We start from the raw sequence: 22,328 nt of genomic DNA, 5'->3' as shown, positions 1-22,328 counted from the left end.
TGCACCAGTGTGTATTTTGATACTTGTTGCACGCATGCTGCACCAGTTTGTATTTTGATACTTGTACGCATGCTGCATCAGTGTGTATTTTGAAACTTGTACGAATGCTGCATCAGTGTGTATTTTAAAACTTGTTTCACGCATGTCTGTAATTTGACACTTGTTGTACGCATGCTGCACCAGTCTGTAATGTGATACTTGTTGCACGCATGCTGCACCAGTCTGTAATGTGACATTTGTTGTACGCATGCTGCACCAGTCTGTAATGTGACATTTGTTGCACGCATGCTGCACCAGTCTGTAATGTGACATTTGTTGCACGCATGCTGCACCAGTCTGTAATGTGACATTTGTTGCACGCATGCTGCACCAGTCTGTAATGTGACATTTGTTGTACGCATGCTGCACCAGTCTGTAATGTGACATTTGTTGTACGCATGCTGCACCAGTCTGTAATGTGACATTTGTTGCGCGCATGCTGCACCCGTCTGTAATGTGATACTTGTTGCATGCAATGCTGCACCAGTCTTTAATTTGATACTTGCTACACGCAATGCTGAACCACTCGGTAACTTGATATTTGTTGTACGCATGCTGCATCAGTCTGCTATTTGATATTTGTTGCATGCAATGCTGAACTAGTCAGAAATTTGATACTTGTTGCACGCAATGCTGAACCACTCGGTAATTTGATACTGATCAATCTGCAGTTTGATCTATTCTATTCAACTTCATGTAATGTAATTACTTTATTCCTAAACTATCCCTCTAGTGTTTTTTTATTATGTTTAAAAACATAATTATGTTTGTCTCGTAACGTAAGGGTGCGGGCAATTAGACGGAACAGCCAGTCAGTTATCCGTGTTAGAGGATTTTAAATTTACGCCGCCGCCTTTTACCCATGTCCAATAACACACAAGGCTGGTCTGAACATCGGCATCTCAGACAGTTTATTTTGTTTGCGCTACCTCCTAAGTTGTGTAATGAGGTATCCTTTTGAGAAATTAAGAGAAACACTTAAATGCGCACGTTTTTATTCATTGCGCACTAACATATTAGAATAATAAGCTTTACATAAAAATGAACGTTTCATCTATATGTGGTTACAATATTTTATAAATTTGGAAAACAGTAATTATAAATTATAATTATGTAAAACTGGTAACATAGAGACTGATGTCCCGTCAAGTCAAGTGTGTATTTGGCGCGACAGTTAAGATGTGCGCCCAGCGCAACAAAATGCACACAAATTCTAAAAATGCCTGTCTTAGAGTGAGTGAGTTGGGTTTAACGCCGCTTTTAACAGTATTCCAGTTATATCACGGCGTGTCAGCTTAATGTGTGGGGAAAGCCCGAAGTGATGCAGGTCTCAGACGTTTACCACTTCGGTGAAACCCACGAGCACAATCGGGGCGAACCGGGATTCGAACCCACAATCATAGGTTTCTGGCATGCCCAAGGGACGCAACTCTGCACAGCGAATCGCGGCGCCTTAGACGACTGGGCCACCAGTGCCCCCGCCTGTCTTAGAAAGAATGAACTACTCTGAAAACAACCCAGCGGACATATTTAGTGTTCTAGATACATGTTATTACACATTTGTAATCAAGACGAAGTGAAGGGTTTTATAGACATTCAATGAATCCCTTTCCTTTTGAGTGAGTAAGTGAGTGAGTTGGTGAGTTTGGTTTTACGCTGCTTCTCGCAATATTGCAACCATATCATCGTGGGAGACACAAGATAAAAAATTAAATGCTTGCTATATCACGATATGCGGTGAGTACCATACATCAACTGATATATCATGAACCGGAGATAAACTAAAGACACGATAGTGTTAGCTTGACAAAAAGCACATTATCGTATCGTATCTATGGCATGAAGAGGTAAAGCAAATTGGCTGACAACTTACCATTTATGGTACTGTTCAATTCAAGCTTCCACGTCACTGCTGCAGTTTTAGAAAAAGTCCATGTTTAACTTAAGGTGAGATCGATGACAAATAGCGCACATCAGTAAAATGAATTGAAGAATGGACTCCAATTGATGGCGTAAAACCGTTTTCTGCGTGAGAGAGCTATTATGAAAGTGAGAGACGGCGTGCGTATTGTTGGGAAACAGGGATCAGCGTGGCTCACCCCGTAAACAGTCCGTGCAGCATTGCTGGATCGATAATCAAAACTATAAGACAGGTGAAAAAAGGTAATCTCTCGCGTAGCTCCAAGGTCCCATTAGTTTTTTTATGGTGCAGTAAATACGAAACTAATTATAATCCATAAATATTGCCTTTACATGAACAAGAAGTGCGAAACTGTGTCGAGTTGGGTCACCGTTATGGGCTAAAAACCATCCATAAATAAAAGAACAATTGTCTGGAAGCTTGGATTAATCCATTCTCTGTGGTTATGAGGATGTGGATGTGCGAAGGTAATGGATTATGGCTATAAATTATCTGGCAGGCGGTTTCTAAGGGTAAAATGTGTTTCTCTATGATAGACCTGCCGCCCATAACGTATTTCATTAAGATGTCAATTCGTCACCAGGAGACAGATACTTTACGTCATAGTTCAAATAGGCATGATTTTGTGGACAATGACAATATGGATGCATGTGGTTATTGTAATCTATGTATTATAGCGTAACACAAACATGTCGCTGGTATCCTTGACGGAATGGCCTACCATAATATAATGTTTATGATGATGACATGTCTGATTGAATTGCTTCGTACCCCTAAAGCGTGGATCGTTTCTCGTGTTATGAACCAGTGCTTCACCTGGTCCACACCTGATTATTTACAGGTTATAGCTGCAACATCACTGAGTACGGTGTACTGAGTAGAACATATCCACACTCTTAAGTAATCTATGTTTCTTATCGTAAGGCTCAAAAGTACTCCTTAGTGCAGGGTGCCGGACGGTAGTATCTTAGGAAGTCACTTGAACAGAGGAGCTATACTTCTAAGCAGCGTTGATATCAGCTACATCTATGTATATTTGTCTAAACAGAACATTAAACCAAAATGCAAACATTTTCCTTAATAAACACCAGCTTTAATGACTGCTTACAAAGCAACATCATTTATGTAATTTAGTGGACAGACAGTCACATACGGGTGGAAAAGAGGTGGCCGGATAGTCACATACATATGAAAAAAGGTGGACAGAGCCAAAAACAGATCGAGGTTAGTTGGACAGAGACACATACAGATGGAAAAGAGGTGGACAGTCAAATACCGATCGAGGTTAGGTGGACAGAGACACATACAGATGGAAAAGAGGTGGACAGTCACATACACATACAGATGGAAAAGAGGTGGACAGTCACATACAGATGGAAAAGAGGTGGACAGTCAAATACCGATCGAGGTTAGGTGGACAGAGACACATACAGATGGAAAAGAGGTGGACAGTCACATACAGATGGAAAAGAGGTGGACAGTCAAATACAGATCGAGGTTAGGTGGACAGAGACACATACAGATGGAAAAGAGGTGGACAATCACATACACATACAGATGGAAAAGAGGTGGACAGTCAAATACAGATCGAGGTTAGGTGGACAGAGACACATACAGATGGAAAAGAGGTGGACAATCACATACACATACAGATGGAAAAGAGGTGGACAGTCACATACAGATGGAAAAGAGGTGGACAGTCACATACACATATAGGTGGAAAAGAGGTGGACAGTCACATACAGATGGAAAAGAGGTGGACAGTCACATACACATATAGATGGAAAAGAGGTGGACAGTCGCATACAGATGGAAAAGAGATGGACAGTCACATACACATATAGATGGAAAAGAGGTGGACAGTCACATACACATATAGATGGAAAAGAGGTGGACAGTCGCATACAGATGGAAAAGAGGTGGACAGTCACATACACATATAGATGGAAAAGAGGTGGACAGTCACATACAGATGGGGGAAAGGTGGACAGAGACACATACAGATGGAAAGGAGGTGGACAGTCACATACAGATGGAAAAGAGATGGACAGTCACATACACATATAGATGGAAAAGAGGTGGACAGTCACATACAGATGGGGGTAAGGTGGACAGAGACACATACAGATGGAAAAGAGGTGGACAGTCACATACAGATGGAAAAGAGGTGGACAGTCACATACACGTATAGATGGAAAAGAGGTGGACAGTCACATACAGATTGGGGTAAGGTGGACAGAGGCACATACATATGAAAAAAGGTGGACGGAGCCAAATACAGATCGAGGTTAGGTGGACAGAGACACATGCAGATGGAAAAGAGGTGGACAGTCACATACAAATGGAAAAGAGGTGGACAGTCGAATAAAGATGGAAAAGAGGTGGACAGTCACATACAGATGGGAAAGAGGTGGACAGTCGAATAAAGATGGAAAAGAGGTGGACAGTCACATACAGATGGGAAAGAGGTGGACAGGCAGTAACATACAGAAGGAAAAGATGTGGACAGTCACATACACATACAGATGGAAAAGAGGTGGACAGTCACATACATATACAGATGGAAAAGAGGTGGACAGTCACATACAGATGGAAAAGAGGTGGACAGAGTCCCATACAGATGGAAAAGAGGTGGACAGTCACATACAGATGGAGATGGAAAAGAGGTGGACAGAGTCATACAGATGGAAAAGAGGTGGACAGTCACAGGGAGATGGAGATGAGGTGGACAGAGTCACATACGGATGGAGATGGAAAAGAGGTGGACAATCACATACAGATGGAAAAGAGGTGAACAGACAGTCATATAGAGATTGGGTGAGTTGGACAGTCATACAGATAGAAAAGAGGTGGACAGGCAGTAACATACAGAAGGAAAAGATGTGGACAGTCACATACACATACAGATGGAAAAGAGGTGTTAAGAGTCACATACATATACAGATGGAAAAGAGGTGGAAAGTCACATACAGATTGGAAAGAGGTGGACAGAGTCCCATACAGATGGGAAAGAGGTGGACAGTCGAATAAAGATGGAAAAGAGGTGGAAAGTCACATACAGATGGAGGTGAGGTGGACAGAGTCACATACAGACGGAAAAGAGGTGGACAGTCACATAAGGAACGAGGTGAGATTGACAGTCACATACATATGAAACAGGTGGACAGACAGTCACATACAGATGGAAAAGAGGTGGACAGACAGTCACATACAGATGGAGGTGAGATGGACAGAGTCACATACAGAAAGAAAAGAGGTGGACAGAGTCACATACAGATGGAAAAGAGGTGGACAGTCACATACACATACAGATGGAAAAGAGGTGGACAGTCACATACAGATGGGAAAGAGGTGGACAGAGTTCCATACAGATGGGAAAGAGGTGGACAGTCACATACAGATGGAGGTGAGGTGGACAGAGTCACATACAGATGGAGATGGAAAAGAGGTGGACAATCATATACAGATGGAAAAGAGGTGAACAGACAGTCATATAGAGATGGGGTGAGTTGGACAGTCATACAGATGGAAAAGAGGTGGACAGGCAGTCATATAGAGATGGGGTGAGTTGGACAGTCATACAGATGGAAAAGAGGTGGACAGGCAGTAACATACAGAAGGAAAAGATGTGGACAGTCACATACACATACAGATGGAAAAGAGGTGTTAAGAGTCACATACAGACGGAAAAGAGGTGGACAGTCATATAAGGATCGAGAGGAGATGGACTGTCAAATACATATGAAACAGGTGGACAAACAGTCACATACAGATGGAAAAGAGGTGGACAGACAGTCACATACAGATGGAAAAGAGGTGGACAGACAGTCACATACAGATGGAGGTGAGATGGACAGAGTCACATACAGAAAGAAAAGAGGTGGACAGAGTCACATACAGTCACAGGGAGATGGAGGTGAGGTGGACTGACAGTCACAGGGAGATGGAGGTGAGGTGGACTGACAGCCGCAGACAGGTGGAGGTGAGGTGGACTGACAGTCACAGGGAGATGGAGGTGAGATGGACTGACAGCCGCAGACAGGTGGAGGTGAGGTGGACTGACAGCCACAGACAGGTGGAGGTGAGGTGGACTGACAGCCACAGACAGGTGGAGGTGAGGTGGACTGACAGTCACAGGGAGATGGAGGTGAGGTGGACTGACAGCCGCAGACAGGTGGAGGTGAGGTGGACTGACAGCCACAGACAGGTGGAGGTGAGGTGGACTGACAGTTACAGACAGGTGGAGGTGAGGTGGACTGACAGTCACAGGGAGATGGAGGTGAGGTGGACTGACAGCCACAGACAGGTGGAGGTGAGGTGGATTGACAGTCACAGGGAGATGGAGGTGAGATGGACTGACAGTCACAGACAGGTGGAGGTGAGGTGGACTGACAGTCACAGGGAGATGGAGGTGGGGTGGACTGACAGTCACAGACAGGTGAGGTGGACTGACAGTCACAGGGAGATGGAGGTGAGGTGGACTGACAGTCACAGGGAGATGGAGGTGAGGTGGACTGACAGTCACAGGGAGATGGAGGTGAGGTGGACTGACAGTCACAGACAGGTGGAGGTGAGGTGGACTGACAGTCACAGGGAGATGGAGGTGAGGTGGACTGAAAGTCACAGGGAGATGGAGGTGAGGTGGACTGACAGTCACAGACAGGTGGAGGTGAGGTGGACTGACAGTCACAGGGAGATGGAGGTGAGGTGGACTGACAGCCACAGACAGGTGGAGGTGAGGTGGATTGACAGTCACAGACAGGTGGAGGTGAGGTGGACTGACAGCCACAGACATCCCAGTAGCCATATACCAACTTAAGAAACTGTGCGTGTATTAACTGAGGGGTATTCTCGGGTATTGAACTTGGCTATCTGTCAAGGCTCCCTGACTGCTGTTAGTTCTGTCGTCTACGGAAAGGAAAGGTGAAGAGATTAAGACATCAATACGTAATCGTTATATGCACGGGTCTGCCAGCACATTGTAGAATGTGTGTAATAACGCAGTATCAACTGCCCTGCACTTCATTCTCTTCTCAAAGAAAGCTATGAAGAAAGTTAGTGGGTAAACACCGTGTTTCCTGATTGATGCAGACTCGGGGTTTCTCACAATGCCACCCTATCAATCACCATACGGAAGTTTTGAAATTAGATCCGAATATGACTTCCAATGTCGCTTTTCAATAAACTGGTCTATCCAGATCGCCATCGATTTTCAAATAATCACTTCCTATGACATTTATTGTGAAAAGCCAGGCGAGGCCTACTGCCCTTCTGCCGTGTCAGAATAACCTATGGCAAGGCTATCCATCAAGTGTGATAATGGTCATGCTCAGAGGAGGCATAGTGGCAGTGACGACCACTGATCAAGCCCCTACCCTCTGATTAGTAGTCAGTGAGATGGCGTTTACTGGGTACCCGGTAGAATATATGAACGTTATTCATGTGACGAGACAGTTCCTCCGAGTGAAACTGAACCGATTGATTTGACATCTATTTTACTTTTATGATTTTTTTTTCCAAACGCATGGAATGGAAATATGGTCATAATTTCATTATCTACGAAACTGACATACACAAGAATCAGTGGCACTGTTGATGAACATGTTATATTTACTTTTGAAATGTGTTACGAATCCGTTACATTACGATTCAAACTACGATAACAACCCTTATATGACAAAACTAATTCGGAACAAACCAAACATTGGTTTATATTTGAAAAGCACAAGCGGAGCCGTTATATTGACTACAGAACATACTACCTACTCGATACCAGTCATTATAGTACGATCTATTTCTAACAATGATTTTTGTTCAAACAAGCTTCTGTAAATATTATCAATTACAAAGTCGAATATTCTAGCACTCCAAGAAATCTTTTACAGAACCACTCAGAAACATCCTCTCAGCCCAGACAATTCGCCGAAGTTAAATCAAGATGATTTTATCCGACTGTACAATGCTTAGAACATACTTTTAAGCTGTTAATATTCTCATACATATCGAATAAGACAAACATTGAAACTTATTTGCTGCGACAGCGTTTGGAAGAAGTGGCTGCTTTCATGTATGCATATTCATCAAGAAGTGCGTGCTATGCTGTGATAATATCCTTTTGTGTTTAAATGCATGTTTTAAAAAAAACATCATCACGAACAGACGAGTTTTGCTTTGTGCTCCGGCAAATATCACTGACAGGTCCGTCACATGAAGCCGGATCTCTTCGTCATCTCGCCGACCGCGCCTAAAGGCCTATGTTGAATATATACAGTAAGTGATAGATTTATTGAATAATGCGATAACGCTTGAACAGTACACCCCGAGTGCATGGGGTTGAACAAACACGTCTATTTGCCCTAGAGGAAAGAACTTCACTATCATTTAATTATCAATAATTAGGTTAAGTTCCGTTGAAGACATGTAATATTTAATGCTTCGATGCATTATTCCTCCACCGATTGTAGAACTGACTTTTCCCAATGAGAAGGTATTTATTTTGTCGCGTTTGAGATGTCCAAGACTTATTTTTAAACGGTAAGTCAACTTTACAGTTAAAGACGTTGGGGTCAAGTGTGTGTCATTCCCGGGTAGAATGAAGCATTGCTTTGTGACAGTGGCTGCTGCCGGAGACAGATCCATACGCGGGTTTCACAACATTCCAAAGAAACTACTTGACTGACTGTGAAGCCTCTAAATAATACGGTATACGGAGTATACGGTTCGATCTTGTTGAAGGACAAGAGGTTGACATACATATTCACCCATACACCATCCATTAGTATTCAGAAGTGCGAAGTGTGGATAGAACTGTAAGCCCTTTGATGTCGTGTTTTTGGTTTAAGGTTGATGACATCCCGACATGTATTGAAACACGGACCAAATGGGAGAGGGTTTATATACACTTGGCTCTTGTTATGATTCCATAAATCAGCAGTTTGCATTAAATGATGAGAACAACAGTCATATCAGGCAACTCAGGCAGACCAGATACGTGAAGCACCAGACACATCAGACACACGGCACACCAAGCACACCCCATATACCAGACACACACGGCACACCAAGCACATCCCATATACCAGACACACAAGGCACATCAAGCACACCCCATATACCAGACACACAAGGCACACCAAGCACACCCCATATACCAGACACACAAGGCACACCAAGAACACCCCATATACCAGACACACAAGGCACACCAAGCACACAACATATACCAGACACACAAGGCACACCATGCACACCTCATATACCAGACACACAAGGCACACCAAGCACACCCCATATACCAGATATACAAGGCACACCAAGCACACCCAATATACATGACACACAAGGCACACCAAGCACACCCCATATACCAGACACACAAGGCACACCAAGCACACAACATATACCAGACACACAAGGCACACCAAGCACACCCCATAAACCAGACACCCAAGGCACACCAAGCACACCCCATATACCAGATACACACGGCACACCAAGCACACCCCATATACCAGACACACAAGGCACACCAAGCACACCCGATATACCAGACACACAAGGCACACCGAGCACATCCCATATACCAGACACCCAAGGCACACCGAGCACACCCCATATACCAGACACACAAGGCACACCAAGAACACTTCATATACAAGATACACCAGGAACACCAAGCACACCTCATATACCAGACACACAAGGCACACGAAGAACATCCCATATACAAGAAACACACGGCACACCAAGCACAGATATACCTGACAAACGAGGTACAGCAGATACACCTGTCAAACGGGGTTCACCAGATACACCTGACAAACGAGGTACACCAGATACACCTGACAAAAGAGACACACCAGATACACCTGACAAACGAGGCACACCAGACACATCTGACAAAGGAGGTACACGAGATACAACTGTCAAAGGAGGTACACCAGATACAACTGACAAACGAGACACCAGATATACCTGACAAACGAGACACATCAGATACACCTGACAAAGGATGTACACCAGATACAAATGACAAAAGAGACACACCAGATACACCTGACAAACGAGGTACATCAGATACACCTGACAAACGAGACACACCAGATACACCTGACTAACGAGGTACATCAGATACACCTGACAAACGAGACACACCAGATACACCTGATAAAAGAGACACACCAGATACACCTGACAAACGAGACACCAGATATACCTGACAAACGAGACACATCAGATACACCTGACAAAGGAGGTACACCAGATACAAATGACAAAAGAGACACACCAGATACACCTGACAAACGAGGTACATCAGATACACCTGACAAACGAGACACACCAGATACACCTGACAAACGAGACACACCAGATACACCTGACTAACGAGGTACATCAGATACACCTGACAAACGAGGCACACCAGATACACCTGACAAACGAGACACCAGATATACCTGACAAACGAGACACATCAGATACACCTGACAAAGGAGGTACACCAGATACAAATGACAAAAGAGACACACCAGATACACCTGACAAACGAGGTACATCAGATACACCTGACAAACGAGACACACCAGATACACCTGACAAACGAGGTACACCAGATACACCTGACAAACGAGGAACACCAGATACACCTGACAAAATAGACACACCAGATACACCTGACAAACGAGACACACCAGATACACCTGACAAACGAGGTACATGTACACCACATACACCTGACAAACGAGGTACATCAGATACACCTGATAAAAGAGACACACCAGATACACCTGACAAACGAGACACATCAGATACATCTGACAAACAAGACACATCAGATACACCTGACAAACGAGACACATCAGATACACCTGACAAACGAGACACATCAGATACACCTGACAAACGAGACACACCAGATACATCTGACAAACGAGACACATCAGATACACCTGACAAACGAGACACACCAGATACATCTGACAAACGAGACACACCAGATACACCTGACAAACGAGACACCAGATACATCTGACAAACGAGACACACCAGATACATCTGACAAACGAGACACACCAGATACACCTGACAAACGAGACACCAGATACATCTGACAAACGAAACACACCAGATACACCTGACAAACGAGACACATCAGATACACCTGACAAACGAGACACATCAGATACACCTGACAAACGAGACACATCAGATACACCTGACAAACGAGACACACCAGATACACCTGACAAACGAGACACATCAGATACACCTGACAAACGAGACACACCAGATACATCTGACAAACGAGACACATCAGATACACCTGACAAACGAGACACACCAGATACATCTGACAAACGAGACACACCAGATACACCTGACAAACGAGACACATCAGATAAATCTGACAAACGAGACACACCAGATACATCTGACAAACGAGACACACCAGATACACCTGACAAACGAGACACCAGATACATCTGACAAACGAGACACATCAGATACATCTGACAAACGAGACACACCAGATACATCTGACAAACGAGACACACCAGATACACCTGACAAACGAGGCACACCAGACACATCTGACAAAGGAGGTACACGAGATACAACTGTCAAAGGAGGTACACCAGATACAACTGACAAAAGAGACACCAGATATACCTGACAAACGAGACACATCAGATACACCTGACAAAGGAGGTACACCAGATACAAATGACAAAAGAGACACACCAGATACACCTGACAAACGAGGTATATCAGATACACCTGACATACGAGACACACCAGATACACCTGACTTACGAGGTACATCAGATACACCTGACAAACGAGGAACATCAGATACACCTGATAAAAGAGACACACCAGATACACCTGACAAACGAGACACACCAGATACACCTGACAAACGAGACACACCAGATACACCTGACAAACGAGGCACACCAGATACACCTGACAAACGAGACACCAGATATATCTGACAAACGAGACACATCAGATACACCTGACAAAGGATGTACACCAGATACAAATGACAAAAGAGACACACCAGATACACCTGACAAACGAGGTACATCAGATACACCTGACAAACGAGACACACCAGATACACCTGACTAACGAGGTACATCAGATACACCTGACAAACGAGACACACCAGATACACCTGATAAAAGAGACACACCAGATACACCTGACAAACGAGACACCAGATATACCTGACAAACGAGACACATCAGATACACCTGACAAAGGAGGTACACCAGATACAAATGACAAAAGAGACACACCAGATACACCTGACAAACGAGGTACATCAGATACACCTGACAAACGAGACACACCAGATACACCTGACAAACGAGACACACCAGATACACCTGACTAACGAGGTACATCAGATACACCTGACAAACGAGGCACACCAGATACACCTGACAAACGAGACACCAGATATACCTGACAAACGAGACACATCAGATACACCTGACAAAGGAGGTACACCAGATACAAATGACAAAAGAGACACACCAGATACACCTGACAAACGAGGTACATCAGATACACCTGACAAACGAGACACACCAGATACACCTGACAAACGAGGTACACCAGATACACCTGACAAACGAGGAACACCAGATACACCTGACAAAATAGACACACCAGATACACCTGACAAACGAGACACACCAGATACACCTGACAAACGAGGTACATGTACACCACATACACCTGACAAACGAGGTACATCAGATACACCTGATAAAAGAGACACACCAGATACACCTGACAAACGAGACACATCAGATACATCTGACAAACAAGACACATCAGATACACCTGACAAACGAGACACATCAGATACACCTGACAAACGAGACACATCAGATACACCTGACAAACGAGACACACCAGATACATCTGACAAACGAGACACATCAGATACACCTGACAAACGAGACACACCAGATACATCTGACAAACGAGACACACCAGATACACCTGACAAACGAGACACCAGATACATCTGACAAACGAGACACACCAGATACATCTGACAAACGAGACACACCAGATACACCTGACAAACGAGACACCAGATACATCTGACAAACGAAACACACCAGATACACCTGACAAACGAGACACATCAGATACACCTGACAAACGAGACACATCAGATACACCTGACAAACGAGACACATCAGATACACCTGACAAACGAGACACACCAGATACACCTGACAAACGAGACACATCAGATACACCTGACAAACGAGACACACCAGATACATCTGACAAACGAGACACATCAGATACACCTGACAAACGAGACACACCAGATACATCTGACAAACGAGACACACCAGATACACCTGACAAACGAGACACATCAGATAAATCTGACAAACGAGACACACCAGATACATCTGACAAACGAGACACACCAGATACACCTGACAAACGAGACACCAGATACATCTGACAAACGAGACACATCAGATACATCTGACAAACGAGACACACCAGATACATCTGACAAACGAGACACACCAGATACACCTGACAAACGAGGCACACCAGACACATCTGACAAAGGAGGTACACGAGATACAACTGTCAAAGGAGGTACACCAGATACAACTGACAAAAGAGACACCAGATATACCTGACAAACGAGACACATCAGATACACCTGACAAAGGAGGTACACCAGATACAAATGACAAAAGAGACACACCAGATACACCTGACAAACGAGGTATATCAGATACACCTGACATACGAGACACACCAGATACACCTGACTTACGAGGTACATCAGATACACCTGACAAACGAGGAACATCAGATACACCTGATAAAAGAGACACACCAGATACACCTGACAAACGAGACACACCAGATACACCTGACAAACGAGACACACCAGATACACCTGACAAACGAGGCACACCAGATACACCTGACAAACGAGACACCAGATATATCTGACAAACGAGACACATCAGATACACCTGACAAAGGATGTACACCAGATACAAATGACAAAAGAGACACACCAGATACACCTGACAAACGAGGTACATCAGATACACCTGACAAACGAGACACACCAGATACACCTGACTAACGAGGTACATCAGATACACCTGACAAACGAGACACACCAGATACACCTGATAAAAGAGACACACCAGATACACCTGACAAACGAGACACCAGATATACCTGACAAACGAGACACATCAGATACACCTGACAAAGGAGGTACACCAGATACAAATGACAAAAGAGACACACCAGATACACCTGACAAACGAGGTACATCAGATACACCTGACAAACGAGACACACCAGATACACCTGACAAACGAGACACACCAGATACACCTGACTAACGAGGTACATCTGATACACCTGACAAACGAGGCACACCAGATACACCTGACAAACGAGACACCAGATATACCTGACAAACGAGACACATCAGATACACCTGACAAAGGAGGTACACCAGATACAAATGACAAAAGAGACACACCAGATACACCTGACAAACGAGGTACATCAGATACACCTGACAAACGAGACACACCAGATACACCTGACAAACGAGGTACACCAGATACACCTGACAAACGAGGAACACCAGATACACCTGACAAAATAGACACACCAGATACACCTGACAAACGAGACACACCAGATACACCTGACAAACGAGGTACATGTACACCAGATACACCTGACAAACGAGGTACATCAGATACACCTGATAAAAGAGACACACCAGATACACCTGACAAACGAGACACATCAGATACATCTGACAAACAAGACACATCAGATACACCTGACAAACGAGACACATCAGATACACCTGACAAACGAGACACATCAGATACACCTGACAAACGAGACACACCAGATACATCTGACAAACGAGACACATCAGATACACCTGACAAACGAGACACACCAGATACATCTGACAAACGAGACACACCAGATACACCTGACAAACGAGACACACCAGATACATCTGACAAACGAGACACATCAGATACACCTGACATACGAGACACACCAGATACACCTGACTTACGAGGTACATCAGATACACCTGACAAACGAGGAACACCAGATACACCTGATAAAAGAGACACACCAGATACACCTGACAAACGAGACACACCAGATACACCTGACAAACGAGACACACCAGATACACCTGACAAACGAGGCACACCAGATACACCTGACAAACGAGACACCAGATATATCTGACAAACGAGACACATCAGATACACCTGACAAAGGATGTACACCAGATACAAATGACAAAAGAGACACACCAGATACACCTGACAAACGAGGTACATCAGATACACCTGACAAACGAGACACACCAGATACACCTGACTAACGAGGTACATCAGATACACCTGACAAACGAGACACACCAGATACACCTGATAAAAGAGACACACCAGATACACCTGACAAACGAGACACCAGATATACCTGACAAACGAGACACATCAGATACACCTGACAAAGGAGGTACACCAGATACAAATGACAAAAGAGACACACCAGATACACCTGACAAACGAGGTACATCAGATACACCTGACAAACGAGACACACCAGATACACCTGACAAACGAGACACACCAGATACACCTGACTAACGAGGTACATCTGATACACCTGACAAACGAGGCACACCAGATACACCTGACAAACGAGACACCAGATATACCTGACAAACGAGACACATCAGATACACCTGACAAAGGAGGTACACCAGATACAAATGACAAAAGAGACACACCAGATACACCTGACAAACGAGGTACATCAGATACACCTGACAAACGAGACACACCAGATACACCTGACAAACGAGGTACACCAGATACACCTGACAAACGAGGAACACCAGATACACCTGACAAAATAGACACACCAGATACACCTGACAAACGAGACACACCAGATACACCTGACAAACGAGGTACATGTACACCAGATACACCTGACAAACGAGGTACATCAGATACACCTGATAAAAGAGACACACCAGATACACCTGACAAACGAGACACATCAGATACATCTGACAAACAAGACACATCAGATACACCTGACAAACGAGACACATCAGATACACCTGACAAACGAGACACATCAGATACACCTGACAAACGAGACACACCAGATACATCTGACAAACGAGACACATCAGATACACCTGACAAACGAGACACATCAGATACATCTGACAAACGAGACACACCAGATACATCTGACAAACGAGACACACCAGATACATCTGACAAACGAGACACACCAGATACACCTGACAAACGAGACACCAGATACATCTGACAAACGAGACACACCAGATACATCTGACAAACGAAACACACCAGATACACCTGACAAACGAGACACCAGATACATCTGACAAACGAAACACACCAGATACACCTGACAAACGAGACACATCAGATACACCTGACAAACGAGACACATCAGATACACCTGACAAACGAGACACATCAGATACACCTGACAAACGAGACACATCAGATACACCTGACAAACGAGACACATCAGATACACCTGACTAACGAGGTACATCTGATACACCTGACAAACGAGACATACCAGATACACCTGACAAACGAGACACCAGATACATCTGACAAACGAGACACACCAGATACATCTGACAAACGAGACACACCAGATACATCTGACAAACGAGACACACCAGATACATCTGACAAACGAGACACACCAGATACAAATGACAAAAGAGACACACCAGATACACCTGACAAACGAGGTACATCAGATACACCTGACAAACGAGACACACCAGATACACCTGACAAACGAGACACACCAGATACACCTGACAAACGAGGCACACCAGATACACCTGACAAACGAGACACACCAGATACATCTGACAAACGAGACACACCAGATACATCTGACAAACGAGACACACCGTGCACACCAGGAACACTATGTGAAAGTGTATATATTACCTTCAGTTTGTAAAGTCAGTTGGTAAGTCAGTTTTTCATCTGGTAATATGACTGTACCTTGGTCAAACGACTAAACATTCTAGTAATATGAGACTGACCTGACAAACTGGCTGTATCATATATACAAGTTTTAACCATTATATCCTTGCGAGGACAAATTTACTCTCATGACGTTGTGTTCATGAAATAACGAAACGTAATAACCCTGAGAAAGCTGGAAACATACATAATGGTACACGTTGTATTCAATTACCAGCGTGTTTAATAATCAGTCTCTTGATGTCATTTGGGGTATTATTGGGTTGCAATAACTAACTCATCGCTACGGGAATCTTGCTACTAACCTGAAGATCCTCAGCATCCAGTTGTTGGGCCGGGTAGTTGAGACGACTTCCCCAGTCTAAGTAGCACTCCAAGCTTGTTACAAACATATTGATTTAATCATTTGACCACACCATAATACCTGCATAACATATTTACCATTCAATCGAACACTGCTGGCGTTCTGCAAGAATACGTGCTACAGTAAGTGGCTTTATGGCCATTAGAACAGAATGAGTAGTTCGCGTTAATATGACTTCAAACTAATACTGTTGATTTTCTTATACATTTATCACTATTTGAATGCAACATTACTCATAAATCATACGTTTCTAATTACAATGTGGCATATTAAATTATGACAAACTATTCATGGAAATGAAATTTTTGGATTTTTAACATAAAGTGGATTGATATAGTAATTGAAATAATGCCTTTTATTATATAGTGGACCACAACGATCAGTCATGTAGAAATATCATTTGTTGATTTAACCCATTTATTTCATGTTTTGCCACTGAAAGTCAGTATAATTATCGAAGCTAATGTTTCAGTACACCCGGTGACATCAGTGAATAAATCAGCATAATTATCGAAGTTAATGTATAACTAAAGCCAGCAAGGGCAATAAGTCAGTATAATTATTGAAGTTATTATTATTATTATTATTATTATTATTATTATTATTATTATTATTATTATTATTATTATTATAATTATAATTATTATTATTATTTACAGATTAAAATAAAAAAATGCAGCAAAGAGGGTTTGGGTGATCCTGGCACAGTCCGTCTGGTTAGGCTCATCATCAGTTCCGGGCCATTGCACCCTCCACACGCTGCCCAGACAGCGAATGGGACTTCTCCCAGGAAGCGCTGCCCAGTCAAACACACCCAGATCTATTCGGAGAATGTGAAGACTCCCTAACACTGCAGCCTTCTGCATTACCCAGATTATCAGAACGGCTGCATTCCTGGTAGCAAAACCAGGTACTCTCCCAATGTCAGTCAGCAGATTGGGAGGTACCAAACCTAAGGCACCGAGAACAATGGGGAGTCGGACAACTTCGTACTTGGGATGTAAGCGTGACATTTCGAAAGCGAGGTCCGCATAAATGCCATGTTTTTCCTCAATCTTGGCAATCACATTAGTGTCCAAGGGGACAGAAAATTCAATGGTATAAATGATTTCATTGGATTTATCAAAAAGGGCAAGGTCAGGTTTGTTGGCCTGGATACGTCTGGGCTTATTCCAAAGAATTTTGTATTCATCATTTTCCATGACGCCCTCTACATATTCCGGGTCGTACCATGGGTGGACCTCTGTGTCAAAACCACAAGTATGGCGAAGTCGGTAATAAAATGATGGAGCTACACCATCATGTCGTTTAAGATACTGTGTTTGTGCACTGACAATGTGTTGGACAATCTCATTAAATTCATTACATAATCTACATTTCATATTTTCATTGTGATGCAAAATCACACATTGACGGTTTCGAGTGGTGAGTGACTGGTCCTGAGCAGCAAACAGAAAGTTTTCTGTTTCACTTTTCAGGCCAGACGACTTCATCCAAGCGAAGGACTCTGTAGGACTGCTGATCTTCTCAACACACTGCACATAAACTCGATGCAGTGGTCGTTCAGAGAGCCGCCTCTTTGAAAAGGCCGACTTGATATTGCACTTCGCTTGGTTGACACTCATTTCTGTACCGTCCAGCAGTACAGAACCATCAACAAAATCAACACCGACATTGAGATTACGTCCCACATCCTTGGCTCGTTTTAGAAAACTGTGGAATGCCTTGTTTTCATCATGAGTCTTGACATGCTTCACAAGAGGATCATCAGACAAATAAGTGTGTGCAAAAGTGCACAAAACAATTCTATCGTGAAGAGCCCCAACGTTAATCAAACCACGTCCTCCCATAATGATTGGTAAATATAAGCGATTGAGGGAAGAGCGAGGGTGGTTGGATCTTTTGTCTGACATGATTCTTCGTGTGAGGGTGTCAATAGCCTGAATTTCTTGTTTCGTCCAATCAACAACACCAACAGAATATGAAAGGACGGGTACAGCATAAGTATTTGTGGCTTTTACTTTATTGCGAGCGTTCAGCTCTGAACTCCAGATTTTCTTAAGTCTACACTTGTACTCTGCCCGAATTTTGTCCTTGATACTCTGGAGTTTGTCCCTAATCTGCATCCCTTAGTACGTATAGGCCTGACCTTCCACGAGATGGTCAATAACTCCTTCTCCAAGTAAACTGACTGATCCTCCCTCTTCTACCTTGTCACGTTTCAGATGAAGAATGTTGCATTTGTCGAGTCCATAGGACATGCCGATATCATTAGAAAAGAACTCGACAAGGAGAATCTTTTTTTTTATTGTGGATCCTCCATTGGCAATAAGTTCAAGGTCATCCATGTAAAGGAGGTGAGTAAGGGCTGTTAGGGATCTGTGCTGAGGAGGTCCAGGATGATAACCTTCCTCTTTGCTAAGCAAAAAGCCTAAAGGATTTAATGACAAACAGGAAAGCAGAGGACTGAAAGAATCGCCCTGAAATATTCCTCTTCTAATAGGAAAGTTGAGTTGACCAGCAATTCATTAAAGACTTGAGTAAAACAAGTAGTCGCTCGGGGAGGTCAATACATTTCAGTGACTTCAAAATCCATTCGTGAGGTACAGAATCATAAGCTTTTCTGTAGTCTCTCCAACACATTGAGAGGTTACGGTGGTAAGTTTTAGCCTCTTGAAGGATCATTTTCTGAACCAGCAATTGATCCTTACAACCCCAACATCCCTTTCTGCTCCTTGTAGATAATGTAATTCGAAACGCAGTACGATGACAAGAGATCTGTAAGGCACCTTGTTATTATTATTATTACTATTATTATTATTATTATTATTATTATTATTTACAGATTAAAATAAAAATGCAGCAAAGAGGGTTTGGGTGACCCTGGCACAGTCAGTCTCTACACGCTGCCCAGACAGCGAATGGGACTTCTCACAGGAAGTGCTGCCTAGTCGAACCCGGCCAGGACTTTTCGGAGAATGTGGAGATTCCCCAACACTGCAGCCTTCTGCATTACCTAGATTGTCAAAAAGGGTTGTATTCCTGGCAGCAAACTCGGATACTCTCCCTATGTCAGTCAATAGATTAAGAGGTACCAACTCTATGGACTGAGTCTGGGCTCATGTGATATGACACGTGCTCTCGTTTGAGAAAACCGTGGAATAACTTGTTTTCATCATGAGTCTTGATCTGTTTCACAAGAGGATCATTAGACATATAAATGCGTGCAAAAATACACAATACAATTCAGTCTAGAAGCGCCACCACGTTAATCAAGCCACGCCCTCCCGATTTGATTGATAAATATATAGTAGTAGAAGTAGAAGTAGTAGTAGTAGTAGTAGTAGTAGTAGTAGTAGTAGTAGTAGTAGTAGTAGCAGTAGTACACACTTATCTACCGTGCCACCATGAAAAGAATAGTTTTCCACGCCGACGCAATTTGTTACCATATTGTGTCAGATACACTCTTTGGAACCACAGCATTTGCATATAAGCTTGATTGAGGTGAGAGTCGACCCAGCGACTGGCAGGGAGGCCTATGGTGGCTGTAATTCCCGACCCTGTGTCAACCTGTTGCCAACAGTCCGCCACCTTGTTGTTCAGGGTACATCTGGTTCCGCCCTGAATCGGCTAAAAACTTCACGTGAACGATGTTTTAAATCAGCCTTGTGCGCAGATTTGAAAACACGACGCTTAATGAAATGGCAAGATTCAATATTGATTAACCCGTAGTAGTGATTACCCATCGCTCCAAGTGATTGAGGACAGTTTTTCAAAGGAGCAATTATACTTAAACTGAAAAAAGTTATTCTCTTTGTAGTATCGTGGCATTAGTATATTGCGCATATATATGCATGCATCTTCATTTAATTAGGTAGACTATTCAGACTATCAGTGGTCTCACTAATTAACTCCCAATCAATCTGGGATAACCGATCAATAACTTCAATCTAGATTAAGTCCGCCATCTATTGACTTCTGCGATACACATAAAGCATTACGAAGTATTTCTATCCAGTTGTACAAGGCATTGTTTAAATGCTTATCAACCAAACCAAATTAGTTTGTACGTTGAAATACTGCAGTGTCTCACGCTTCATGCGGAGTTGCTACGTACTAGCAAACAAACAGTTTGTTTAAAATGAATGCAGAGCAAACCCAGTCACTGGAGATAACAACCCACCAACCCCCGCCGCCACTACTAGCAGCGGGACAGACATCAATACTTTCAAACAAGGTACACACGATTATAATAGAGAACGCCGGTACATAAACAGTTTACACAAATAGAACACTGAGTTTGGTTGAGAAGCAGAGCATAAGAGGTGTAGGTGGCTGTATACTATCCACGACATACATACAATAAGGTTTAATACTTACTGTGGTATGACAGTAGGGGTGTTGAGATATACCTCCCATATTTGGACGCAACTGATGTCTTTTCCATTTAGATATGTGATCAAGACTTAGACACCGACAATAGGGACCAGATGCAACTTGAAAAAGCTTCGCTTACTTTCCACCCGATAGGAGTGCGACATCGTTACGTTTGACTGCGCCACCAACAATGTACGCCTCGCCAGTTCACAGCTCAATCCATTCTATGAAATGTTAATTACGTTTATTCCTTATCATCTACTGCAATTAGGGTTACTCAGCAGCAGCAGCAGCAGCATCATTAGCGGACTGTTCCACGTGCCTTCACGCGCGCTGATGTGAGTCGTGCCGACCCAGAGGACGATCCAGAGGTGGTTTAAACAATATATTTTCAAAAACATATACTGCATTGGTCAACAGGCAACAGGCCTATTTAGGGCCTCTCCGATGCCATTATGTTTACAACAGGGTGAAATAACCATGAATAGATTCAAATGTTCTC

At 43.3% G+C, this 22,328-nt stretch overlaps 2 protein-coding genes across 4 annotated transcripts in view; both read right to left on the bottom strand.

Moving 5' to 3' along the window:
• LOC124116189 overlaps positions 1-22,027 on the bottom strand; it is a 65,676-nt gene extending 43,649 nt beyond the window's left edge. Inside the window, exon 1 of one of the 3 annotated variants that reach the window (XM_046477448.2) lies at positions 21,830-22,027. The gene's annotated coding sequence lies outside the window, so the exon portion shown is untranslated. Of the gene's footprint in view, positions 1-1,912; positions 2,148-17,390; positions 17,470-21,829 lie in introns of those variants that run through there. The other 2 variants (XM_046477456.2, XM_046477465.2) reach the window with 2 other exon arrangements.
• Positions 5,820-6,767, bottom strand: LOC124117679 (early nodulin-75-like). Its single transcript, XM_046479668.2, has one exon. It carries the CDS (start codon positions 6,765-6,767, stop codon positions 5,820-5,822), a length of 948 nt encoding a protein of 315 aa, XP_046335624.2.
• Positions 22,028-22,328: the final 301 nt, after the last annotated feature.

This window comes from Haliotis rufescens, unplaced genomic scaffold, assembly GCF_023055435.1.
Source record: "Haliotis rufescens isolate VD_foot unplaced genomic scaffold, xgHalRufe1.0.p SCAF_12, whole genome shotgun sequence".
In the NCBI taxonomy this organism is placed as follows: Eukaryota; Metazoa; Mollusca; class Gastropoda; order Lepetellida; family Haliotidae; genus Haliotis; species Haliotis rufescens.
Note: the sequence above shows the minus strand (reverse complement) of the source record. Positions and strands in the feature narration are given on the sequence as shown.